General features: G+C 45.3%; 1 protein-coding gene across 2 annotated transcripts in view; it reads right to left on the minus strand.

Annotated features, from left to right (window-relative positions):
• The window catches only part of LOC126547703 (nose resistant to fluoxetine protein 6-like), a 149,285-nt gene that overhangs the window by 92,953 nt on the left and 28,335 nt on the right, over window positions 1–27,997 (minus strand). For both annotated transcript variants that reach the window (XM_055063324.2, XM_055063325.2), the window contains exons 3-7: window positions 23,400–23,511; window positions 20,121–20,205; window positions 19,914–20,008; window positions 17,704–17,883; window positions 13,003–13,096 (exon numbers count right to left, since the gene is read on the minus strand). In XM_055063324.2, the coding sequence (XP_054919299.1) occupies window positions 13,003–13,096; window positions 17,704–17,883; window positions 19,914–20,008; window positions 20,121–20,205; window positions 23,400–23,511 (566 nt within the window). The remainder of the gene's footprint in view (window positions 1–13,002; window positions 13,097–17,703; window positions 17,884–19,913; window positions 20,009–20,120; window positions 20,206–23,399; window positions 23,512–27,997) is intronic.

Here is a 27,997-nt window from a genome sequence, read left to right on the forward strand (position 1 = left end):
GCGAAGCATTGATGGTAGCTTGCCGACTTCGCCGGGGCGCCTAAAACATGGTACCTGACCTGCGCTATACCAGGACGTCGCGGTAAGCTGGCTAAGCGAAACCACGCCGTTGTCGGTATCTGTCTCCGAGAGTTGTCTGTCGGTGAGGAGATGACGCCCGGACTGAACAGCAAGGCTTCGGGTAACCTGAAAGCTGGTCACCCTCAGGTCGTATCTCCAGGCGGCGGAGGAGTCTGTCGCGTCCCAAAACAGCCATGCGCCTTCTTTGGATGCGTCATAAAAGACAACCCCTTCACCAGCGCCCGCCGGGTCGGCGACCGGGCCCGTTGTTGGCTTAGACGGGCAAACAAGGCGCTCCCTTCGAGGCGACAACAGCCGCTGCACTCCGTGGAAGCGGTAACGACTGTGAAGGCCAGGCTCATGATCCTGACGAGCTGACCGTCATGGACAGCAATGAGCCAGTGTCGACGACTTCCGTGGAAACAGCGTGGACCAGTTTCCAGATTGCCTTGTCATTGTTTCGTAGGTGAGTTTGAAGGTTGAACATCAGAGACGGAGTCCAGCAAGGTGGTGCGACCATGGGTGAAATTTTGAGAAGAGTTCAAGCATTAATATTAGACCAAATACCGCCATCAAATCACCTCATCTAGTTAACTATAGGGAAAAGAACTGTTTTAAAAGAGGACACCTTTGGTACTTTATGGGCGCTGATGTAGTGTGCTCAGACTTGTAGTCAGCTCAGACGGTTAAAGCTCTCGGACATGAACTGTGCTCCCATATCTGCAGCCAGTTGTGGAAATATGTAAAATAAACCAGTTTCTGTTTTCCTTGAACCTCCCGATCTCACCTCCCAACCAACAAGCACCTCTCGGTGATAGATAAGGACGACGGCGTGGGTACGCTTAGCCAACCTAGTGCGAAGCCCTGTATAGCACAGGGCAGTTGCAATGTTTTAGGCACCCGGTGGCGCATGCAAGCGAGCCTCACAGTGACGCGCCAGTCCGAACCACGAACCCCAGACTCGGACAACAACAACACCATATATGGCCCTAATAGTTCCTTATATGGCGGGACTTCTTTTGTTCAACGTTCCTTATATGATTTATAATGTTCCAAATCTGGCACTATACCCAGCTACAACGCCTTTTATTGTCTGTTCCTTATATCCCCTGCGCCTATATGACTGTTAACGTCCCAAACCTCACAATATATTGAGGCTAAAAAAGTATGCCGCAAGTCTTTTTTACAGCGAAGCTGTTAGCCTCTAGTTGGTGGCGATTTCTCGCATCGTCGTCCTCACGGGAAAAAATAAAACCTTCAGTGATTACAGCGAAAAGTGCATACATTCTTTGGTATCACGCATACAACATACAGCACAGCATTCACTTCAATAAAGAAAAAGTACAAAACAAGCATCCAAACCACATAACTGATGATAAGGCACTCCTGCTAACAATGCGAAGCACGTAGCGCTGCCCGCATACGTTTCCCGGTAAAGATTACTGTTGCACAAGCTGCCGCGGCGACGGCAGCTTGCGACGTGGGAAGTGATGTCACGAGCTTGCCATATATATAAAAAGCAGGCCAGCAAATCATGGTATTGTTGTTGCAGCACTGTTACGGGTAGGCAACAGATAGGACTCCCGAGGAGCAAGGTCACTACGAGGAGCTGCAAATGGAAAAGAAACGCAATACGACCAGCGGGGACGTGGTGCCACTGGTTGTATTGCCGTGGAATTCCAGAACAGGGGAAGTCCACACTTCCAAAATATCCTGTGGCTGAATAATGCGCCGGTGGTAGAATACGCATACCCCCCACCCCCACCCCCCCCCTACTCAGTTGTAGTCGTAGTTTCCAACAGCTTCACTGGACATCAATTTTCGTAGGACCGGGATGGCGAGCCAGGTTTTTTTTCTTTTTGTGACTGTTGCTCTTCCTTCATGCAGTGAAGCCGGACAGAGAGTGGTGTCCAAGAAGCACGCAAAGGTCGCACTTTCGCCAGAAAGACGAAGCATCCATTGCAATAGAAAATTAGAAGATAGCTATACGAAGAAAGCATAGTAGTTTTATCAGCCGTATAAACATGTAAACATTCGCTTACAAACTAACTTAACAAGCATGGTGTCAAGCGCGCACAAGCAAACATGGACACATCTCACTCGATAACAGCCCACACTCGCTGTCTAAACGCTGGAGTGAGAAAGGGCGGCAGCAAGTAGCGAGCGAATTGACCTTCGTGGGGCTTCCATCTTCAACCCGAATAAGCGGCGAAAACACAGCGCACAACAAGGGCGCTATAACGTAAAGCTATTCCAAGCTTTTCTATTCCAATTCTGCAATCAGCCCTACGCGATTGGTTTAGAACTTTTTTGGACCACCCTCACTTCGCCTGGTTGTCACGGGACGTCACGAAAACCGCGATAGCTCTCCATCTGATATGACGAGGGCACACTGATTAAGCACGATTTGACCGAACAAAAGCAAAATAGTTATTTCTGATTCGACGCTTTTTCGCCATTAGCCCTCGACTATTGGTCAAAGGCTTTCGGGCTGCACCCACTTCACATGCCTGTAACGCGACGTCACAAAACCACAAAAACTCACCGCGTCAAATTGACGTGTACGCGTTAAAGGTGCATTAATATGCCGAACGAAATTGAGTTTTCTTCTGAATAGCTGCAGGCTGCCCCGTTCCGAAAGGAATAAAAGATGGCTGCCGCCGATCGCCCAGGCACTGGCTACTCGCGCCTACCGGAAAGCATGGGTTTATTTGCGTATAATAAAGCTTTTTGCGTGGCCGCGTAACGTTTTCGAGCGCTTTCGGCACGTTTACAACCTCATTCTGCCAAGCTGAGGATCCATTTTAGCGTCATTCTTAAGCTTCCGTTGCATGCCGCCGCGATGTTCGACCAACCACCGCAAGTTAAATAAGGGAAAGCGGACCAATCGCAAACGCCGGCACCACCCTCTTCGTCCGGTTATCGATTTTCAGTGCAGTGGCTCGGCCCCATCAAATCCCTCTCTACGTGAGCGTGCTCCTCGCCTCTTTTCAGCCAATTACAGAAGACAAGCCGCTCAGCGTAGGCTTTATTATTCATTTTTGAAGGAAGCAAAAGTGACCTCCTATGAACAAGGAGAGTGTTTGATTGGTCTGTTAAGACAACCCTGCGGGGGACCATCCGATGCTTGCCTGATTCTTGCATCGGCGGTTATGCAAATTTGACGTCAGGAGATTCGAATAAAAACATTGTGGAATAATTTTACGTTATAGGACCCCAAGATTTCAGCACTCGACGCACGCTGTCCAATCAAGATAGGGCGCGCGCGGCCGCGCCATAAGCAGCCGCCGCCGAAGTAGAACGCCCCGGCTCCCTCGCACCCCCGCCCCCCCCCCCCCCCCCCCCCGGTACCTTGCGCGCGACGGAGGAAGGCGCGCTCCCCCCCTCCCCGGCTTTCCTCCCTTGTGTGTGCGAGTTTGAGCCACCATCGTCGGCGCACCTTCGCACGCTTTCACTTTCACATGCAGTATACGGTGCGCGGCGACGATGTTGTCGCCCTAAGACTTCATACGGAATATTATGGTGACGGTGACGTCAGAAATACGCCTAGAGTGTTCATACAATTGATACCGCAATAAAATAACCGGCTCTGTCGACTAGGAGCCTTTGCGCGGAATGACTGTGACGTCGCCTCGGGAATGTGCTTTCGCCTGGCCGACGCAGTCATACCTAACAGTCACTGTGTGTGCGCACTCCAATGATTGTTCTGCACGTGGCAGACCTTGAGGGATTACGAAACAGTTGTCGTCCAGTGTGTGTACGTGTCGCGGTCGGTTCACGCTGGGCTCTGCCCATCAGTCATGATTACTTTTGTTCCCTGCATCTTTTCGAGGCCATGTCTGGTTGCTTAAACTATGGTACCTGTTGGATCGCGTTGGCTTGCGCGATTTGTCTGAGTACGCGATTGGTGGAGAGACCTTTGTCACCTAACGGTTCATGTGTCTCTTCGATGCTGCAAAAACCAATTCAAGGAAGGGGTCCGAGCCTTTTCGGGAGAGAAAGGAGGCAGCAATCCACGCCGCCATTTCCCCAAGGGAGACCAGGCCAGTTAAGCAGGTCACCGACGACCGGTATGACATCATTTTGTATTGTTAGGATTGCGTGAAGCCTCCAGTGCAAATAGGATTATCCGCTGTATACGTTAGGTGTGAAGCACTCAGTGCAAAAGGATTATCGAAAGTCATGCCTAATCGGAAAGCGCAGGGTAGATCCGAAATTCCAATGCGTGTCTCAGGTGGTTCCCGATCTGGCTTGCGCCCCGCAGTGATTATGAACCCCTGTGTGTGTGCACAGGACAGGCAGAGGGGTGCCTTGGTGCGAACTGTGCCAGTCAAGGGGAGGCTCTCCTTCCTCAAACCAAACGGAACCCACGGGTTACCGCCAGTGGAGACAAGAACGTGCAACATCAGATAGGAGAGAAGGAGCAACCACTAATCACCAACCGGACTTGGTACATACTATGTGATGTTGGCGTGAACAAAATTCTGTCTACGATTTTAGCGCGCCTATTTAAGCGGCCCCGCAATGAATCTTTTTGTATTGTCTTCTTTCTTGCCTACTTCGTTACAATAGAATAAACTGTGCAACTTTCGCACTAGAAATTGTCTGGCTTATGCTTGGTCACGATGGTCCCTCGGAAGCCTGCGGCCTGCCGACAACGCCACGCTACGCATTAGTAACGCCGGTAGAGGTTCAAGTAACCGGCGTCGCAACAATTGGTTGGCAGCTGTTGGGATCGACGACATTTCGTCCTGGCAAGAACCAACGTCTCTGGATAGCAATTTTGGAACGATCGTCGCAGGATTCATGACTGCAGTTGGTTAGTGCACGGCTTTTTTTTTTTCACTTAAATATCACCCGGCTTTACACATTTTCAGGGGGAAGTACAGAGCAGTGATAGTAGTAAACCGTTGACGAGTGTTTTTAGAATGCGTCACGGTCGTGTAACAGTTAACAAATACAAGCATTAAGGACAGCCATGGACCTGAAGGCGTTAAAGAAGCCGGAATTGCTTGAACTGGCCAGTCAGCTGAACATAGGAATTTCAGAGAGAAAGAGAAAGCCAGAGATAACTGAGGCGATCGAGGCAGATGACGAGGAACTAGAAGAATTCTTAAGTAGCATAAGGAAAACAATTGGAGAGTGTAGCACGTGATGCCAGAGAAGAGCGCTCAGCACGGGAGGCCAAAGAGGAACGCGAACGCGTAGCACGTGAAGCGCTCGAGATGAAGTGCCTCGAGCTTGAGATATTGAGGGTTCAAAATACCGGAGAAGCGACTGCCATCTCGAGAAAAGGGTAGCGAAAAATAAAGGACTTGATGTAGTCATACCGGGTGGGAAAAGATGTGGGCCTCTTCTTGGTGAACGGCATGCGGATATGTCCTAGATTTAAGAGAACGTCTCGAGAAGACGTTAGAGCTGGCACAACAAAACTTGAGCCGAGCTCAGAAGTCGCAAATGAAGTATTACGATCGCCGCAGCAAATAACGAGAACTCAAAGTTGGCGACCAGGCCCTGATTTTGCTTCCCACAAATAACAACAAATTACTAATTCAGTGGAAAGGGCTGTTTCTTGTCACAGAGAAGAAGAATGAATACGAGAATTGGCTGGACCTGGGACACAGCAAAATATTTTTTTTCCTCAGCATGCTAAAAAAATATGAAGAGCGTCAGATGGAAGCGCTTCCTGAAGCATCATCTTTTGCGGTGGTCGAGGAAGAGGAGTCCGAGAAGCCATTACCTACCTTCAAGGTCCATGAGAGCTGTGGCATTGACGCCGTCACGATCGGAGATGGTATGGAGGAGATTCAGTGCGCCGAAATATGTGATGTACTAAATACATATAAAGACATACGGAGATTTCGGGTAAAACAAACCTGGTGGAATGCCAATTATAAATGACCACCCTGGAATCAATTCACCCTGCCCAATACCCTTTACCGTTTGCCATGAAAAAAGTCGTTGAAAAGGAGGTCCAGGACATGTTGAAGCTTGGGGTTATATAACATTCCGAGTCACCATATAATTCCCCTCTCTTTCTAGTTAAGAAACCAGACAAGAGCTACAGAGCATAGATTTTCGACGCATAAATAGTGCTCTAGTCTCTGACTCAGAACCTATACCCAGAACCGATCACTTGTTTGCCGAAGTGGGGACGAAAAGATGGTTCTCCAAGCTTGACTTTATCAAAGGATATTGGCAGGTACCACTCGAAAAAGAATCGCAGCGGAAGACTGACTTTTCAACTCAATCTGGTCATTACAATTTCCTCTATATGCCTTTTGGAATGAAGACCGCATCCTTGCTGTTCATTCGTCTGATGATAAGGCTGCTTCTGGGAATCCTAAATGTGGTTGATTACATAGACGACGTGCTGGTCGCTACCACAACATGGGAAGAGTATCTAGCAACCTTGAAATAATTGTTTTCCAGAGTGCGACAAGCAGGATTGAAGATCAAACCTCAGAAATGTGAAGTGGCTATGACCACATTCACCTTTTTGGGTCACCGACTGGGAGACGGCAACATCCAGCCAGTCGAAAGCACAATAAAGAAAATCGCTGGCGCTTCTAAGCCAGAGACAAAGAAGCAACTTCGCTCATTTTTTGGGTTGGCTGGTTACTACCGCGACCTAATACCCCGTTACGCCGAAAAGGTACAGCCCCTCTCCGAGATGATGAAGGAGATGGAGAAGAATAAAACGGCATGGAACAGGGAAGGAGAAGAAGCGTTTGAATCACTCAAGAAGCGCTATCTTCTGGACAAATTGTAAAATCACCTGACCTTGAAAAGAAGTTTGTGCCCCGCTCAGACGCTTCAGACTCCTGTATAGGCGCTATTCTCATGCAAGACCATGATGGTTTCCTCCACCCTGTGTCGTATGCCAGCCGTCAACTTCAGCCTCGCGAAAAGAGATACTCCGCAATCGAGCGGGAATGTTGGGCGTTAGTTTGGGAGATCGAGAAATTTCACGTCTTCCTCTATGGAACATCATTCGAGGTACAAACCGATCACCAGCCCTTACAATATCTATTAAAAGTGAAGCACTTGAACAACAGGGTGTTGCGGTGGAGCCTTGCATTACAAGAATATTCGTTTGGGGTAAAGCACATTAAAGGCCCAGAAAATGTTGGTGCGGATTATATGAGTCGGCTATGAAGACGCCATCTATAATAGTTGCCTCGTGACCACTTGACTGTGGAGTTTTTTGTGTGTGTGTAGTTTAATTAACCAAGTAGTGTCGTGTCGCGCACTGAACTTCAGTTTATTTTTCTCCAAAAAACAAACTTTTTTCAAAAGGGGGACTTTTTCTTGTATGTTAGGGAGCGACAGTGCGCGAAGTCAGTGTCGTAGATAAAGGGAGCCGTGCGGCGAAGACAACATTGAGAGCGAATGGGTGAGCGCAAGAAGCCGACGACGAAGAAGCAACGCGCGTGATATCTGACGCACCGTCAAAAGAAAATACTAAGAAGAAAGGAACCATTAAGGGCCGTACACGATGGGTGACGTAGAAGAAAAGGAAGGAAGAAGAGATGAGGACGCGACCCTAGAATGACGTGGTGGTGTTCGGACGCAAGTGAGCGCCGAAGAAGTCAGCGTCCCCCGGTAACGGGAGTAAGCCGTCGGGCTGTGGGCCCAAGCTTCCAGACTCCTACCGGCAGAAGCTGGACTGCCTATATCCTCCCGAGCTAGGACAAGTTCCCACCGCGTGACTGGAGTGAGCTGTCGGACCACGGGCTCGAGCTTCCAGATTCCCGCAGGCAGAACCTGGACTGCCTAACCTCCTGAGCCAGTACAAGGTTCCATCGCGTGGCAACCTGGAGTTCGCCCAAGGGGCGACCAGTGCCTTCCGTCGACGACAGCTCGGCGCTCTTCACCTACGCGGCCATGTGCCAGAACTGTTAGTGAGCCGCACCCCACTCTCAGCCTACTGCCCTTGTGTATTCGGACACACCTAACAACTATGGGATTAGAATAGCGGTGACTTTGATTAATGAGAAGTGCGTTCGTTATAAGCAGTGTAGAGTGCTCTTTATCCTTTTGTTGCTTCTATCCTTTGTTCATGTATGTTTTCTTTGCACTTTCTATATGTAAATGTACATTCTTCTTTCGCTTCTGAAATCAAACGCTCTCATCCTTCATTTGATTAAAAAACATGGATAGCAATATTATCTTAAATAGCGTACCATAAACGAACCGTTTGATTTCAGAAGTGAAAGAAGAATGTATATTTACATGTAGAAAGTGGACATAATAGTTTTAGAGAATTCAACTGTTTATTTATTTATTTATTTATTTATTGATACTGTTAGTCCAAAGGCCGATACAGGGTGGAGTAATCATAAAATAAGCTTCAAAGATCGCTACAAACACGAGCGCTACACAAATCAATCGAGAAAATACAACTGCTTTGGTGTGCCAATTTCACACAAGAATATAAGCATTGTATAACAGGCACCGAAAATTACAAGCAACAACTGTACCATGCAAAATAATATTTTCAACATCACAAACAGAAACTTCAATATCCCGTAGGATCATTTCAATCATGTCATGTTGCACATGCTGCTTATCATTGCACAAAGAAAGCTAACAATGTGAGAGGATGGTTACATAGAAGACTAATAGGCCAGTACCGATTTTTGAAACTGTTCGAGACAATCCATTTCCATTATACTATGCGGTAGCGCATTCCAATCTTCAATCGTTTTAGGAAAGAGGGAGTACTTAAATGAGTCAACCTTTGCTGGTATGGGCATATATTGGCCCTCGTGGCTAGACCTAACGGACCGTGACATCCGTGACGTTCTCTTTTGTAAGGACCTTTGAGTGTCGAAATTGAAGTGGTTATATGTTTCATTAAATAAATAAATTTTAGTGTAGCCACTTTTCGCCGCTATGAAAGCTCGGGCAAGTTTAGTTGAGTCAGCATCTCAGTCACAGAATCCGTGTACCTATATTTTGACATAATAAACCTTGCTGCACGCCTCTGTATTTTCTGAATTTTATTTGCTTCGTTCTTCTTATACGGATCCCGTATTATGCTAGGATATTCTATCACGGGACGTACCAATGCCAGATATGCAGTTTAACATCTTGGGGAGCAAGTTGAAGCCTCCGTCTTAGTGACCAAAGTTTAACCTCTGCGGCATTACATAAATTAGTGATGTGTTTTTTCCAAGATAAGTCATCTGATATTGTAATGCCTAAATACTTGAAGTGACTCACTTGTTTTATTGGTTTACCATCTGACTTGTAATTGTAATGTAACACATTTCTTGTTTTTCTAGTTATTCGCACATAAGCAGTTTTTTCGTAATTTATTTTCATTTTCCATCGCATGTACCAATTCGTGATTGATTCTAGTGCTGAATCTAATTTTAATTGGTCCTTATGACACGAGATTTTACAGTATATTAGGCAATCATCTGCAAATAAACGAACCATTATCTTATCATAAAGGCCATTTGTCATGTCATTAATATAACATAGAAACAATACAGGTCCTAACATACACCCTTGAGGGACACCTGATGTTACTTTTACAATTTTCGATTTGTTTCCTTACACTTCCACGTACTGCGATCTGTTAGTAAGGTATGAAAGAATCCACTTAACTATATTTAAATTAACTTCGATATCAAGTAGTTTACCAATTAAATCCGAGTGTGAAACGGGGTCGAAGGCTATTGATCAATCTAGGCAGATTCCGTCCAGCTGACCTGTTTCATTAAATACCTGAGCCAAATCGTGTACTGTTTCTGCAAGCTGGGTGATGGTGGACAATCGGCTTCTAAATCCGTGCTGGTTAGAAATAAATATGTTAGAGCTTTCGATATAGTTAAACAAGCTTTTTGATAGGATATGCTGGAACATCTTGCAGCAAGCAGATGTAATTGAAATGGGTCTGTAATTTCGAACTCTATGTTTGTCCTCAGTTTTATGAACTGGCACGACTCGCGCCATTAACCAATTATTTGGTAAATTGTGCTGTTCACGAGACGCATGGAAAATTATCAGCAAATACTTCGCGATCCATTCAGCATATCGTCTCAAGAATTCATTAGGGATGACATCTGGGCCAGGAGACTTTTCCGTGTCTAGACCTAAAAGAAGTGAAAGTATACCTTCTACAGTTAAGGTAATGTCTGGCATGTCTGAACGAGTATTAGTAATTTTCTCGCTTATTTCTGCAGGCAATGGTAGGGGAGGCTCAAACACGGAATGGAAAAATTCGTTGTACATATCAATAGTTTGCGCGATTCGAAGTCTGTAATTATACATTCATTGCTGGTAACGTAGCTCACATCCTCACGTGATGGAGCAAAGTGACACCAAAAACGCTGTGGCGAATCTTTCATAAACCGTGATAAAGTGTGGGAATAGTAATGATCTTTCGCAGTAGATAATTTTTTCTTTAGTATTATCGAAAGACATCGAATCTCATTATGATCTTTATTTTAAATTTTCCTTCTACGTTTTAATTTCCGCTTTAACTGAATGATTTCTCGGTTCACCCAAGGATTTCGCTTTTTCACTTGTTTTATCTTCATTGGAACATAGTTATGCAAACAGTAATTGACAATACCTTTAAACTTATGCCACAGCGTATTGACCTCAGCTGCTTCATCAAACGTCTCCAATGCCATCTCCAGGTAATCTAGGATGCTGACATCATCTGCTGCAGCCAATTTTCTTACGTGTATTGCTTCTCTGTGAAGCTTGACTGGCAACACTTTTTTTTATGCACAATAGGACAAGTTTGTGGTCTGAAAGTCCGTCGTGAACAGAAACGGCATAATCAGTAATCCTGCTATCTATAAATACAAGGTCAAGCACTGACTGGGTGGTTGGTCCAATTCTAGTTGCTTCATTACCAACCTGCGACACAGCTGGAGGAACTAATGTTAGAAACGTCTTTAGAGTTGCCGAACTGGATGAAGCTGTAAGCGAAGTACAGACCGAAAAGGAATCTGTTACAATAACCGCAATTGTTGAATTTGACGGGAGTTTCCGAAGCGCTAAAATCACTGCTAAAGGTTCGGCTTCAAAAACGGGTGTGAAATCTGGCAGTCTCAAGGAGAATGAACCGCCAAGAGGAAGCGAGAAAATGCCTACGCCCCCCTTTTTGTTGTTCAATGAAGCGTCTGCAGCTATTATGTTATTTGTTTGTACGTGTGCTAGGTAATCTTGCAACAGGTTATTTAAAAAAGTGGCCGATTGAAACTTAGAGTTTGGGGGGAAAATGTCATCAAAATATATCTTAATATTCTCATTTGATTCGGTTGATGGTCTCGTCTTCATCTCTTCTTCTTCCTTCCTTTTCTTCTACGCCACCCATCGTGTACGGCCCTTAATGGTTCCAGTCTTCTTAGTATTTTGTTTTGACGGTGCGTCAGATATCACGCGCGTCGCTTCTTTGTCGTCGGCTTCTTGCGCTCACCCATTCGCTCTCGATGTTAAGTTGTCTTCGCCGCACCGCTCCCTTTATCTACGACACTGACTTCGCGCACTGTCACTCTCTAATACACACCAGTTTACTCGCCGCGGTGGCTTGACGGCTATGGTGTTGCGCTTCTGAGCACGAGATCGCGGTATCGAATCCCGGCCGCGGCGGCCGCATTTCGATGGGGGCGAATGCAGAAATATCCATGTGCCGTGCATTGGGGGTACGTTAAAGATCTCCTGGTAGTCAAAATTAATTCGGAGTGCCCCACTACGGTATGCCTCATAATCCAACTGTGGTTTCGGTAGATAAAACTCCAGAATCAACGCATTCAATGTTTTTTCTGCGGCTACATTAGAATGGAATGGTGTGCATGTTTCCCAGGCGCAAAAGGGGGAAGTACAACTGGCAAATATTGTGGCGAATAGTCCATAAATCTTCCACGGGACCAATCTTCGGTTGGGAAGTGTCGGAGGAGACATGAAAGACGGGAATATACACCAAAAATGATTACGGATGTTTCAAGTAAGCCACATTTCGATTCACTCTTTTCACTACGATGGCTGTAAAGGTCGCTCGTTAGTCTCAAGGCAGTAGGGATTAATTCCATTTATTTAAGGAGACACAGAAATATCTATACCCGAAAACTACATATGCGAAGACAACAAGCTGTAGCCATCGCAGCGTCAAAAAAAAAAAAAAAGGCATGAGAATTTAGGTTTTACGACCTAATCGTGGTGTCATCCACCTGAGGTGAAATTCTTTTCAGATATGCGTGCCGTTTACATACTCTGCGAAAGTGAGTACATGTGGGTGATTTTTACTTTTCCTTCACTTGCAGCAGGCGGAAAATCAATTTCGGACTAAAGATGCGACGCTGATATGTTTCCATCTATGAATATGTACGCTATGGTTTCAACGGAACACTCCGGGCGAATCAAATAAGTGCGTTTGCATAAGTAGCTCACGGTATTAGTTTACCATTTAATATCTCTAACTACACTATTGTCACATAGTTCCGAAGAAGAGGTGGGAGCATGAACTAGAAATACCTTTTGTATAGAACTGATATATGCTATGTATTATGCTGCACCTCCTAAGATATACCAAGATCTAAAGCCTTCCACAAATATTGCTTCATAAGAGTCATATCCATATATAACATATATACGGCAGCACGCAAAGACAGGTCATATGAGGCTTATTGGAATAATCTTGATATGGCAACATAAAGAATTGGACAGATGTGATCATATATGGCGGATCATAAATGTCAGATACCAGTAAAAAACAAATTGACAGGTATGACCATATATATCTATATACGTAAACCACCATATAAGTCTTTAGTAAGTCATATATGTCCAATTCTTTATATAGTCATACTTAGATTTTTCTACGTAAAAGAACATATGAAATTTCTGTAAGGTCCTATTTTTTTTTGGGGGGGGGGAGAGAAAACCAGAAATCAAGACCAGAAGCGCTCCGCCACCCACCTGAGAAAGAGGAAACTGTCGACGCTTATGAATCCGGCTGTTGCAATCATGCTTTGCCATTCATCAGCATACTTAGCCAAGTTCGCCATTCTTGCTAGAAAGAAATACAGAAAAGCTGATGTTTACGGAGCATATCATAATCACAAGGATATGCATTGTGTTATTTTTGTAGTTAGTACTGGGAGTGTTTCAGAGCAGTCATGTTCCTAAACCACAGATTTTAAAGCACTTGCGTTCTTTAGCTACTTCACCTGTTTTGGATCAACTTTGTCCGATCTCGCAAAAAAAAAAAAAAAAATTAGCAGAACCCATCTGCCGAATATTGTCGACGGTAATGCGTTTGGCATTGTATCAATATAGGGACACAGCGTATTGTTGCCGTCGAAACGAGCTATGCATGAGGCGTGCACTGCAGCGGGACTCCTTGGTTGTGCTTCCCAAATAACACTCGGCACCACTTTCCGGAGCGACCACGAAGCCTGCGGGTGGAATTTGAAATGCACGGCGCGCCGGTGCGCTGTAATGGCTGGGGTCGGGCATCAAATAGATGGTAGCTTGCCCATGCCGTCATCCAACTTATCCACCCTGAGGAGGTTGTTGAAAGGAGGGATATGTTCTCATCAAGAACGATAAATATGGGTTTATTTACAGTATTTACATGAGAACGTCACAGTTCATCAGTCTAACATCACTGAAAGAGGAATGCACACTGAGGAGCCACCAACGGCTCCTTAAATACACTCTGCCCTCCCGAGATCCCTACGTGAGGGAAAACGGCCGTTCGACCAAACGGAGCGTTCAAAGTCATCGTTGTCGACCCACATTTGAGGGGGAGGGTGTGCACACCCACTTTCGCACAGGTTTCACTGACCACACCAAGGTGAGATGGTTTTCTCAGACAAGGGTCTTGCCCCGAGCAGGCGCTTCTTCAACCCAGTGTTGACTCCGCAGACAATGGCTGCCGCGTCTGTCCATGACTTCTACGCCCCGTGAGACGGCCCCAAGGTATCTTCTCCCAGGATTACCACCGCTTCTAACAAGCCGTGACGGCCACGGCGAATCCACTAACAATACTTGGTCTGCCGACCGCGTTTAGTCATAGCGGCGCCGAGGGGGTGTTGATACGGCACATCGTCGTCCCTACAAGACGAGTCGCCGCAGCAGGTGGGGAAGGGATCCAAGGTCGCTTCTGGGAAGCTCACCACCTGCGCAGCTGCGGCTGGCTGGGAAAATTTTGTAGGTCGGTATCCTTGCAAGCTGTTCGTAACAGCGTGCGAACGCTGAAAAACGCGTCATGCGGCAGGCGGGCTCCCCTCGCATTCATTTCTGGACACGCTGCGCCATCTAGTGACGCTGCCGAGAAGTCCGCGCGTGGCCTCCGAGACAAGAAACGTATCGCGCCGGTGCATGGTGACGCTGAGAATTGTTCCCTCGCTTGCCGCACACCCAGTGGCACATACTCAGCGACCCGAGTTCGCGAGAGGTTCACTGAAGAGCGGCACATACCCAGTGCATTCATGGCGCAGCTCGCTAAAGCATTGGCGTGAAAGGCGTTTATTGAAAGGCGGCATCTACTGATTGCATTTGTGGCACAGCCTGCTAAAGCATCGGCTTGTTGTTCTTGGGGCGCCCGTGTGACGTAGGTTAGATTCCGCCGAGCATCGATCAGAGAAACTGAAAGGATATTTTCGTCATTGTAGCCGCACATTCCCAGAGACCCAAGTTAGCATTGAAGAGGGTCATTGCTGACGAGTGCGGACCGAGTGGCACATACCCAGTGCTCTAAGTCGGAGTCAGAAAGGCTCATTAAAGAGCGGTACATACCCAATCCCATGTCGACGTGGAATAGGTTCGTTGAAGAGCTGCACATATGTACAGAGTGCCACATAGTCAGTGGTCCAAGTTGGTCCAATATTAAATGTGCATTAATTGTGTCCTAGAGCTTGCACTATCGGGCGCCGCTGTTTGATAAAAAGTTGCAGGCAGGATAACAGCAATAATGGGGTTTGCTACAGGGTTTCATCTGGAGTTATGTGGTCACAAGCTATACAGTATCGGGCTATCACTTGGCATTGTAGTTGACAGCGAGATCGCCATTTCTTGTGTCTGCTAATGTGCCCATAAAGCTTCGTAATTAACGGATACCATGGCGATATGCAGCAGGTTACACAAGAAAACTATCGCTGACTTTGACAATCTTCTTCGATGATTTCTGGTACAATTTTTTTGTTCGTGCACGATTAACGCATGAAAGATGTGCAGCATGAACATGCCTATTACTCCGACGAACACGCACACACAAAGACGGAAGCTAGGCATGTAAACAGTAGTTATGCTGGGCGTAAAGCCATCAGGTTGAGCCTGTGCCATTAGATTATCCATTTCACATCCACAGATGTGAAACCAACAATCTGTCTTAACTGAACTTGCTGGCTCTATAATAAAAATATTAGCAGCATATACCGATATAATTTCAGCAGTGTGTGGAGCGCCTTGCGATTGATTGTCTTTAGAATACACATAGACTGGCTTGCTCGAACGATACGTAGCTTAAAAGCGACTGCGAGATTACTTTGCTCAAACATTTCAGCAAGTTTACTCTCGGGGGATTGGAAATCTCGCTATTTCATCACATGGAGCTGTCATTCGTGAATTTGTATCGTTAGTTTTACCGCCTGGAACACCATGACTTTAACGCTACGGAACTGCCATTACAGCTGGTTAGAATCGAGGGCATAAGTTCGTGCGTTGGAAATATACACACTGGCAAACTGAAAGCCAAATGGTATTCATTCTCGACCATGACCGACTTAAAAAAATTTAGGTCGCTTGTTCTGCGAACAAGAACTGCCATCAACGTTCTAGTAACCGTTGTGCTGGCAAACCCTCGGTACGGGAGTGTTTTGTAGTCTTATTGCGTTTTTTGTTTTATTGTTTTTTCTAGCTATATCTTCGTGATATCCGGCTTTTTCTGCTGCCCAACTTCCCATGTTTAACAAGGAACAGATAATGTTCCCATGTTAACAAGGAATAAGATAATACTTGCGCCACATTAAAGAAAATGCCCGATGAAGGGCGTTTGCTTTGCTCGCGTCTAATCAAAGTAAGTGCATGTGCTTCGTGGGGAAAAGTGGGTGTGTTTCGAGTACTTCCGAAAGTGAAGCTAAATACGTGACATGTAGTTCCTACATCAAAATGAGTTGCTAGCATTTGTTGTGTTCTGAGAGCCCACACTAATAAATTACCATGCTTTCGGGCATACTTTGAGAGAAAAAGAACATTTGGGGACATTTTGGTTATTTGTTGCCAGTCGATACCGGGGCATATTCCTTGATGTGCATACTCTGATTTCTGTAATGTACTGTGACAGCGAATGAACATACTAATAAAGTTTGCGCATTCCGACGAAACTTGAATGACTGGAGCACGACGTAGCGCCGGATGTCGAAAAGGGTAAAATGAGGCTTCGCACAAATTGTTCGAAGGACGGACGTAAAAAGAATCGGGTGGGGGAGGGGAAGGCTTTTACTAAGTACAATATTAATTGTTTGCGTCGTTTTGCCATTCTGCTCGTGTTTCTTTTCTGGAAGTGGAGCTCGTTCATTCCTGCGCCAAAAAGCTCTGCGTATGAGCCGTCCTATATATTTTACCAACAAACAAGATACTAATGCATTGCTTACAAGTGACTGTGTTAAATGAAATAGTCATTCGCAAACAACTGTAAAGATGCTTGGCGTCATCGCATTTCTCTATAGTCATTAGTTTGTACGCCACACTAACATCCTGAATGCATGAGCCTGTGTCCACTCATCCATAGGTATTGTTACGAACGGCCTGCAAGGGTACCGACCTACAAACTTTTCCCAGACAGCTGCAGCTGCAGAGGTGGCGAGCTTCCGAGCACCGACCGTGAAACCCTTTCCCACCTGCTGGCGAAACTCGTATTGTAGAGGCGGCGATGTCCCGCATCAACACCCTTCTCGGCGCCGCTATGACTAAATGAGGTCGGCGGACTAAGTATTCTTAGTGGATTCGCCGTGAGCGTCACGGCTTGTTTGAAGCGGTGGAAATCCTGGAAGAAGATATCTTGCGGCCGTCTCACGGGGCTTAGAAGTCATGGACAGACACGGCGGCCATTGTCTGCAGGGTCAACACTGGGCTGAAGAGGTGCCTGCTCGAGGCAGGACCCATGTCTGCGAGAACCCTCTCACCTCGGTGTGGTCAGTGAAACCTGCGCGGAAGTGAGTGCGTAAACCTTCCCCCACAAAGGCGGGTGGGCTACGATGACTTTGGACGCTCCGTTTGGTCGAACGGCTGGTAGAATGGCCGAATGGCCTAGATCCTTCACCTAGGGGATCTAGGGAGGACAGAGTGTATTTAAGGAGCCGTTGGCGGCTCCTCAGGGTGTATTCCTCTTTCAGTCATTTTAGACTGATGAACTGTAACGTTCTCATGTAGATACTGTAAATAAATCCCATATTTCTCGTTCTCAATGAGAAGCAGTTCTTCCCTTCAACAACGTCCTCAGCGTGGATAAGTTGGACGACGGCATCGGCCAGCTACCATCTATTTCATTCCTGACCCCAAACATTACAGTATGTGCTCGAAATCACGATCAAAGAAGCGGAATAACGTGCTTGTTCTGTTCATCAGAGCATGTGATGGAATTTCCGATGGGGAAGAATGCCCAAACTTACTTACACCACACATGCGAAGTCGCACCGTAGCTGTGTCCAGCAGCAACCCAGATGATGCTCAAGAAGCGGATGCCGTGTAGAAAGCGCAGCCTGTAGGCCTCTGAACCTTTGTCTTTAGCTATGTGAAGCATCAAATTTGTATTCGACGCTACAGAAAATGACTTCACAGCAGACAGAAAAACATCTGAAAATGGGAGCGAAGAAACAAATGTTGAACCACGAACGAAAGTACGATGGCACCAAAGAGTTGAACAAAAATAAAAGAAATAGTTTAGATACATGATTTATTGTTCTATTTATTCAAATAATTATTACTGCCATGACACATATACTTTAGTTATGAAAAAGAGCACGTTTTTTAAAACATTGTACAACATATTACTTATGCAATCACGTCACATGACTTGCACCAAAGTTCACTCCAATGAGAATTTTTGAAATTTTTTAACTATCTCTGCAAAGAAAATCTTGGGAATTATATTGTTCTGGAAATGCGTATAACTGATTCGAAGGAATCAGAAGGTTGGGATTTAGTATTATAAAAAGTTGCGTTTGTTGTGAAGTTTTGGTTAAGTTAACATCATAAGTTCTCTGGCGGGTGCTCTAGAACTCATCCGATTGCTCGCGAATATTAGTCTTTGCGAGCGGCAGTCCTCATACTAGGAGCACTGCTTTGTGCTGCAGTGTTGAGACCGTGTCTTCAGGTACAGTTATGTTTATTTTACGCCTCTCGATCTGCTCTCCTTCACAACATCATGCATTCCACAAAACGAAAGAAATTCCTCTTTCTTTAAAAAAAAGCGATTATTGGGGAGATCTTAGCTCATTGCCAGTGTTTTATGCAGCTACAACTGTAAAAACAAACTGAAACCTGGCTTCGACGGAAATTGTCAAGCTCAGTGTGTCCAATTGATGGCGAAGTGAAACGGCGTGTGTGAGCAAAGTATTACGCCAATGGAGCACTGAGAAATAGCCGAAACACATAAGAATATTGGCACTAAATTTTGCCCGAAAAGGGCAAATGCTATTTTTTTGTGTGCCACGTATTCCTGAACTTGCTGCACAAGAATATTAAGAACTAACCTAGACCTGTTTTCGAAAGGTCTCGAACCAGCCTCGATGGCACCTGTAATTTTCTACCTCGATATTGCCGCAGAGAAGGAAATTTTTCCAAGAGCACCTTCGCTAAAGGAAATCCTTATTATTCAGCACTGGCATAGGAATTACCTGGAGCTTTCGACGTAAACATTTGCTAGCGAGGCACACCCGAAGCAACACTTTTTTAAAAGGCGAGCAGAAGCATCCCATACAAGACCGTTCTATTTCAAGCACTGTAACAACGAAGTATTTTAATTCCCTCTCTATGCCAAACGATGTTTTCTTTCGCCGAACTTACTCACTGCGGCTGTGCATTCACCTGGGATGCAGCCTAAATAGAGCGTACTGAAGCATGAACACGTCCGTCGCCGCTTCTTAAGAAGCGCAGGACGCACGTGACTAAGATACCGGAGAACGTAAACGTGGTGGCACTCCAAGTATACTCCAAGAAAGGACCGGGTCTGACTGCGCTACGTGTCAGTCATGATGACTTTGCAGATGTGCCAGTTATTTCGTAGCTCGATGAATCCAGCGGGTAACATGCACAGGAGTGCAGAAAGAACGCAGACAGCAACGTCTGCTGCCCTGTCCGCGGTTAATGCCGAGTTTACCCTGCCAACGACTACTGCCTGGCTCAGAAGCAAACAGTTCTGTGCCTTGAAAACGTGAACTCAAACCGCTCAACGCTCAAACTGGATATTGACATGCGCTCGAAAGAATTTATGAGCAAAAATGATTTCGCTGCAATGCTTTACTATCACTGCCCTTCGTCTCCCAAGGGCACCTTCGAACGTCTTCGAGCTGTTTCGCGACAGTTCCTTCAAGAGCGTCACAACTAATTCAGCGTGAATTCATTTTTTGAGCCCTCGTGAAGGAATCAGTCCCAGTTCATGTCATGTGTTGTGTAAAGATATTCAATAACAGACGTATTTATTTCCTAACGGGTGATTGTTGAAAGAAAAAAGCAGACATTTCAATGCTGCATTGCTGAAATGTACTTATTGATTCACGTCCTTGTTTTCTACCTGGCCTTCTGTAACTGCATGATTATGGTTGCGCACGAAGCCGAAGATGAGTGGCCAACAAGTTCTTTATAAATGCAGTGCGTGAACTTACTCTGGTTCTTTCTTTTTATATCCTGGCCTGCAGGGCTGCATATATCCAGAAGTGTTCCAACCACAAGCAACAACACCAAAATGCCAAGAAACGATCTGTCAAAAAAAGAAAGGTGCATTAATGACAGTAAGAAGTCAAAGAGTTCCTATGATTTCCTTTAGACTAGTTATTTCGCAAAGTTCAACACTACCGCGAGCACATACTTACAAAATAGCAACCTGCCCTTTTGTCAAGGCGGGAGGCAAAGACGTCACGCAATTCGAGATGGTGACATCTATGGCAGGAGGAAGCACTGAAAGAAGAGCAGAGTAAATTGGCAAACTTCGAAAGAAACTTCTTATAAAATCAGGGCTTCTCTTATTAGATAGTTATTGCTTTTCACATGCATAAAAATGGCGTGGCGGGAGTTTAATTTATTCCGATGTTTCGCTCGCATCCTGTGCGATCTATTTCTGGGACACCGGGTATTTTATGCCTATCAGGGTGTACTGTGCACGTTTATTATTCGACTCCTAGAAATAAGGTGAAAATATCGTGATTACTTATTATTTTATAAAACAATTCACAGGCACGTCTCCTGTCCGCGGTTACTGTGTGCTGTAACGATCTGCGTGTCTCTCCCAAACTTGTGTAATCCCAGCCTTTTCTACGCGAATTAAGATTGCTCGTCTAACACTATAACACGTCTTGTAACAGAACAAAATACCTTAGGTTGTGATCATGATATTTTCAGCCCTTGTATTTGTTCTTTATCTGACTTCTGCCATTGATATATTTAAATTTTTTGTTGCATTTTGTACAACTGTTCTTTCACGTTTTCTGTTTTGGTTTTCTGTTTTTTTTTTCTTCGTGCCACACAAGTGCACCAATACTAAGTCGTAGAGTAGTTGTTGGGCGCATTAAGGAACAAAAAATTTAATTATGGGGTCTTACGTGCCAAAACCACGATCTGATTATGAGGCACGCTGTAGCGGGTGACTTCGGAAACTTGGACTAACTGGGGATCTTTAATGTGCACCTAAATCTAAGTACGCCGGATTTTTTACATTTCGCCCTTATTGAAATGCGGCCCGCCTTGTCTGAGATTATATCTCGCGACCTCGTGCTTAGCAGATCAACACCATAGCCAATAAGGAACCGCGGCGGGTAATCTCAGGAATAAATGAAATAAATGTCTTCGCGGAGCTTTCTGAACGGATGTATGACAACAGGCCTATAATATTCTCATATTCACACTGTCTGCGTACAGTGTGAATCATACTTTCCTCGAGTGGTTGCAAGGCCGGCTACGGACTGCGCCAGCGTTGGAAAACGGTAGATAGCGGGTTAGAGATTTTTCGGTTAAGAGCGCATGGAGCGTGACGAGGCATTGCCATGCGACAACGGCCTCATTGCGCCGTCGGCTTGTACTTTTTCTAGCGAACACTGGTGACCAAATAGGCCATTTGATAATTCAAAGGAGTTTGAGTCACACTATGCGTCGATGCGTAGTATGGTGTTACGAGAATTCGAAGTCATTAGCGAAAATCGTTTCTTTGCAAGATGGCTGAAACAAGCTTATGGTGTTTCCTTTAGTCATAGCTGCTGTTGCCTTCGGCTAGATAATGCAATGCTATACTAATCTGATTGCTTGCTGTGTGGTGCGTACTACTCCATACTCGCATGAACGAAGCCTCAAGTAAGAAACAGCTCATTTGGAGAAACTAAACTGCGACATGGCTTCGAAAAGTGCAGCTTTTCGCGGTTAAAAGTGCTTGAGAGAGAGGAACAAGTTGAAATGATATCTTGGAGATATCAGCTAAAAGGACTTGAAGAGTTATAACAAATGGACATAAAGTTGTTTAATGGATGGAGGTTGGTGAGATCTTTCCCGATAAAGGCTTTTAGAGAACTATTTATAGTCAGTGTCCACGGGCCATATAACGTAAATCTTTTCCATATTAATTTTGTGCCAATCTCTTAATGTCAGATTTACGTAACCGTCGACGCAAGCATCGGGCGGTGACTGGCAGGTTTGTTTTCACAGTCCAGTCAAACGCTTTCCTCGTTTATAGAATGGCACGGTTCTCTGGTTTGAAAGGAAAAACCATTGCTTTTGTTAACAAGGTTTTGTTTTCTCATGTAATAAGAGGAGGCTAGCAGAACAAAATAGTGAAGAGAGTTTCGGTCCGTCCGAGCTAGTGCATTGAATGAAAGTAGATAGCCGGATAAATAGTGTGATGCTGGTAACTGCGATTGGTCCGCTTCCCTTTGCTTAACTTGAGGTGCTCGGTTGGTCGAATTTCGCGGTGGGGGCAACAGAAGGTTACAAATGCCGTTAAACCAGGCTCTCAAGGAAGAAAACCTGGCCGACCGAATAGTCTGGAAAACGTTGTGATGCCACCTCAAAATTTCATTATTCGAGGAGAAATCCATTCTTCCGGGGTAGCTCCGAGTAGCCGATGCCTGAGTGATCGGCAGGCTGCTGTCTTTGTTTTCTGAGCGAGGTAGTCTCAGGCTATTAAATAAGTTTTGTTGGGCTAATAATGCATTTTTAGTGTATAAGTGTTATTTTGACTGATAGAGATTTCGTGAATTGGTGGCGTCTCGTGACACACTCGTGAAGTGGGCATAGGCCACAAATTTCTGACAAACAGCTTAGGGTTAATGTCAACGAAGGCGCAGAATCGAAATATTTTTTTTTCTTTTGTTCGGCCTCATCCCCAATAATCAGGGTGCCCACGTAATTTCAGAATTAGAATTTTAGCGGTTTTCATGATGTCGCCGGACAGACAGGCAATGTGGAGGTTGCCTGAAAATGTTTGACAAATTTTTGAGGGATAGTGGCAAAATAGAATGCAAAGAGACTGGAAGAATTTTACGTGATAGCGCATCATGTTACCTTTCTCTGTGCTGTTTTGCATGCAGTTCACGAGAAACGAGATAACTGAAATGTGAATTTCACGTGCTTTCCCACCATCATACTTCTCCAACCCATTATCATCATTGTCGATGGTGAAGGACTAAGACGACAACAACACGAATAAAGTGAAGTTACAGAATCCACGAAACAAGGCTACAAAATTCGCATTCGAAGACCACACTTGATCGTCTCGAAGTGGAGCCATTTAGTCATTACACACGCTCTTAGGTGCCTTTCATTTCCTTAGCACTCATGAAATGATCGAATTGTTACTTGATGGCACGGTTACGTCAAAAATTGCAGGCTATGGCTCAGAACAAGTCCGTGATTATTGTGTCTGCTCACCGTACACATTAGTGACAAGGAAGCCAGACACGGACGGAGCGCATGCCACAAGAATGGTGCGTTAATGATCGTGAACTGATAACGCTAGCGGCCCTGATTTCCTTGGATGCCATTGCGGAACGCTTACCGGCAACGAGAGGGAAAAAAACAATGATTCACGGACATTTCTCGTCATTGCGCCTTTTAACTATATCTGCTGTGTGTGCGCAATTGCCGTCCTCGCAGGTGCAGATACGTACCTGCTCCGATCAGCTTCTGTAGCTCCTTCTCGTTGCAGTTGTTGATCGTGCATACGCCCAGGTGGAGCAACGGGACCCTCAGTTCGTAAATTCCTTTTTGGAATTTGCCGAGCTGCGCAAGAAGTAATCACCGCCCTTAATATAGCCGGGCGAAAACTAGAGTGTCTTGCTGAAGTGCTTCGCGCTTATATCCGCATGGTTTTTAGAGCTCTCCACGATGCACTGAATTTGATGGCCTTTGGGGACCCTTCATCTCGAGCGCCGCATGAATGTGAATGTGCTTCTCGAGTTTTTTTTTTCACTATATAATTTTTCTTCCTGCCAATGAATGGGGATTTTATACATTTGTCTGCGATAATGAATAAAATGATGCAGTCCAAGTGATTTTGCCGGTAAATCTTAAAACATTAAGTATAATAAAAATACCTGGAACAGGTAATAGAAGTGATAGATTGGTTAATGCACCCATATTATTATTTTATTTTATTACCGGTCCCGGTGATCACATTTAGTTGGAAACGGAATGCAAAAGAAAAAAAAAAAACGTTCATGTACCAGCGTTTGGTGCCAATTACGAAGCGCAGGCGTTCATAGTTAACCCGTCGCTTGTTAGAACAATTTGTCTCATACTTTGCAATGGCATACTTCATAAATACTTTAATAAGATGGGAAGCGAATAATCGATTGAATATGTAGCTAGTAATGCTTACAACTTTAGAAATCAGCATCCGCACCGACAAATAATCACAAGGCATGTTGCAACCTTCTATTCTGTGACAATATGGAGAAAGTTCCGTATTTTTATTCTGTTAATACGCTTATAAACAAAATTGGTGAGCACTATGCATTATAAAACATGAATGTTCTTTGTTCTCAGAAGGCGAGAGAGAGAAGGGAAGAAGGAAAGGCATGGAGGCTAACCAGGCTGAGTCCAGTTTGCTACCCTACACGTGGGGAGGGGAATGGGGAGTGAAAGAGAGAGAGAAAACATGAGTCTATACCACACTGTCACATGCACTAATTTAGGTGTAGGATGTCTATAGCCGGACACTCAAGTCTGTTGCCTTCAGGTAGTGAAGAGAGAGAGAGATAAAGAGGAAAGGCAGGGAGGTTAACCAGATATCAGTCTCCGGTTTGCTACCCTACACTGGGGATGGGAAATAAGGGTTAGAAAGAGGACAGAGAGGAAAACGTTTAAAAAAAGTGAAGAAGCGCTTGAAATGCTTTCTGGACTAATGAACTGTGAGGCCAGGCTCCCAAGATCATTGCTTCTGTGAATGGCCTGTCATCCAGTCTATTCAAGGCACACTGGAGAGTCTGACGTTGGTTATCAAAGCAAGAACAGTGCCACAGATGAGTGATGGTCTCTTCACACTTGCACTTAGCGCACATTGGTGAGTCCACCATTCCAATACGATAGCTGTAGTAGTTGTTGAATGCTACTCCTATCCACAGCCAACACAGCAGCGTTGCTTCACGTCGTGAAAGATTTGCTGGTGATTTGAGCTTCAGTGATGGGTCGAGGCTGTATAAACGACACTTAGAGTTCTGTGGTGTATACCAGTAACTTAACGTGATGGTTCGAGCGAGACTGCGAAGCTCTCTTGTAGTGTCTACTCTTGATAAAGATATAAGGAGTGTCGGTGCGCCAGCCTCGGCACGTCGGGCAGCGTCATCGGCGAGGTGATTACCAACGATGCCACAATGCCCCGGCAGCCACTGAAAGATGGTATCATGTCCTCGTTCAGAAGCGACACGGCAAGTTTCGTTGATTTTAGACACCAGCTGTTCATAATTACCACGTCGTAAACCTCGCAAGCTCTGGAGGGCTGCTTTCGAATCACAAGATATTGCCCATTTGTTAGGCGGTTCTTTTTCAATGTATTCGACAACAGTGCGAAGAGCGGCCAGTTCGGAACCTGTAGATGTCATTACGTATGAAGACTTAAACTGGATGACGACCGATTGAGATGGTATAACAATGGCACAGGTCGAATTTTCCGAGACGGAACCGTTCGTGTAAACATGGATTCGGTTAGCGTATGAAGAATGCAAAGGTTCCAATACGATCTGCTTAAGAGCCGCGGTGGTCAAATGTGCAACGCTGCAACGGGAATGACCACTGGATGCAGATATTCAAGCCAGAAGCAAAGAAACATTTTTATTAGACACTTAAAACATCATGGGGACGGCCGCATTAAGTAAAAACTCTAAATATTTCGGTTCAGCTTTTGAATTCGGCCAGTCTGGCATTTACTACGTAATTATAGTAAACAAAGTCAGAGCAGCACACAGAGGAATGCTGTTACTTACGTTAAAATAAAATTCTGAATTTTCGCAATGACGGAAGCAGTTTGTAGGCCAATGCGCGCAAGAAAATCCGTGTATTAGTCATGGATAGCGAAAAAAAGTTTCGTGCTTGAGCCGAATAAGCGACCTAACTGTATACGACCTGCAAGAAAATAAACATAAAAGAAACGGTTGGCTGTTACGCTGGGGGTTGCTTCATGGGTCGGACAGGTCCTTATCTGCACATCCACTAGATGTTGTCGTTATGCTTTGGTAACTGTTACTACGCGAAAAAAGCGAATCAACAGTGGTTGACATAGAAGCAAGACAAGGTCTTCCTGGGTGCATTAGTGTACCATGTGTTTCATTGTTCCATGTTTTTACAATTTCGTTATTCGGGAGTGAATAGAGGATCCCCCCAGAAAACCTCTTCTTTCATTCTTTCTTTAATTTCAGCAGCTGTTGAGTCGCCTTGACTTCTCCTATGTCTCCTTAGCCTAATTTTGAATGAGCTCTTCCATAGAGCCCTTTACTTAACCTTTATATTTTGTAATTTATTTCTCTTTAGACTGGACTACGTTTGGAATCGGGCCACATATTTAGAGTGCACAATATGCGGGATCGGGCCACATTCTTCATTGAGCAATGTCGCACTTCCAGTTCTGCTTTTAGGCGCGCGTAGTTTGAACTATCACATCTGGGTTTGATTTATTATTTATTTTTGCTAATAACGGATTATTACTGCTTCCCATATACCTCTCTAGGTTAACTTAATGCATCTTTTTTATTCCATGATACATTATGACACATTTTCTGTTGTCCTACATTCCCTAGTGGGCCTCAAGTTGTCTAACTTACGAGAACGTACACGAACAAAAGCGCACAAAGGCTGTCTTATCTACAGACACTAGCACTGAAAACACGGTCGGGTAAATATATGATGGTCACCCATTACGCAAGTTTCACTTGTTTTCTGGACTGAACCTGCCCACATTTCCCTTCTCCGCACTTTCACGTACATTTCATGCGCTGCAAAAACATATTTCAACTTCTGGAAGCTTTCTTTCTTCAAACTTTGACAAGTTTGAAACAGAAAATGCGGCACTCACTAACGTGCACTGTTCATGTATACATGATGTAGGGCTCTACGAGAAAGATACCATTTCCTCGCATGAATTTCACTTCATTGGCTATGGGATTAGACATTTGTAAAAAACGTCGTTTCACTGTCTGAGTTATGATTACGGCCACTAGAGGCGCTGGTAGATCATGACAGTATGAGGGGCCTCCAGCATCTGGTCACGCTGTCTGCGAAACATCTTTGGAAACTTCGTCTCATCTTCAATGCCAAGAACTTTGCGGTGCTTGTTCGCTCGAACCCAGGCACTTCTGTATCTGGTAAACGGCCAGACTGCGTGCAGATACCTTTGGAAACAGGTTATAAGTGCCTTGGTTCGTTGTTGAGCGCCTCCACCTACGTGGTAGACACCTCGTGGAGAACATTCGTTAAACATAGCACACGTCGACGTAAGTGCTGCGTCGAAGAGGTCTCTGGGGCGTCAACCATTTCCTGCTGGATTGGGAGATATGCGACTGTGTGCATGTCTCAGGCCTCTTATTCGGCAGTGCTGTATCCATTCACTTTCGAATCAAATACCAGACATTAGCTGGAACGAGGGCAACGAGAGGTTGGCCGACTGGCACTGAGCTGTCACGGCCATGTGGCCATAGAGGCCATGCAGAGAGCCATAGACTAGTGCACGTACGAGGCTTGAGAAGCCAGAAGCAAGCTTGGTTACGAGGGCTGGCTGCGTGTAATAGGCGACAGGAAGTGGGCCCGGCTCTTTATCGGGTACATGAGAATGATGTGAATAAGGACTCAGTGGACATCGCGGATACCGCTATTTCACGCAAGTTTGAGTTTTCTCAAAACCCGTAAACGCACGCAAGTAACGTGAGTGGGTCTGGAACGTTCACACACTAAGGGGGGGGGGGGGGGGGGCTATTGCGCAATCAAATTCGGGGGTTTTACATGCCAAAACGATGATTTGATTATGAGGCATGCCGTACTGGGGAACTCCGGTAGAATTTTGACCACAAGGGGATATTTAACGTGCCGACAATGCACAGCACAAGGGCATTTTTGCATTTCAGCCCCATCGAAATGAGGCCGCCTCTGCACGCATTGGATCCCGCGACCTCGTGCTTAGCAGGGCAACGCCCTCGCCGTTAAGCTACCGCGGCAAGTGTGATGGGCTGGTGGGGGAGGCGGGGTATTCTGTCAATGTCCACCTAGCGGGCGTCACCAT

This window comes from Dermacentor andersoni, chromosome 1, assembly GCF_023375885.2.
Source record: "Dermacentor andersoni chromosome 1, qqDerAnde1_hic_scaffold, whole genome shotgun sequence".
In the NCBI taxonomy this organism is placed as follows: Eukaryota; Metazoa; Arthropoda; class Arachnida; order Ixodida; family Ixodidae; genus Dermacentor; species Dermacentor andersoni.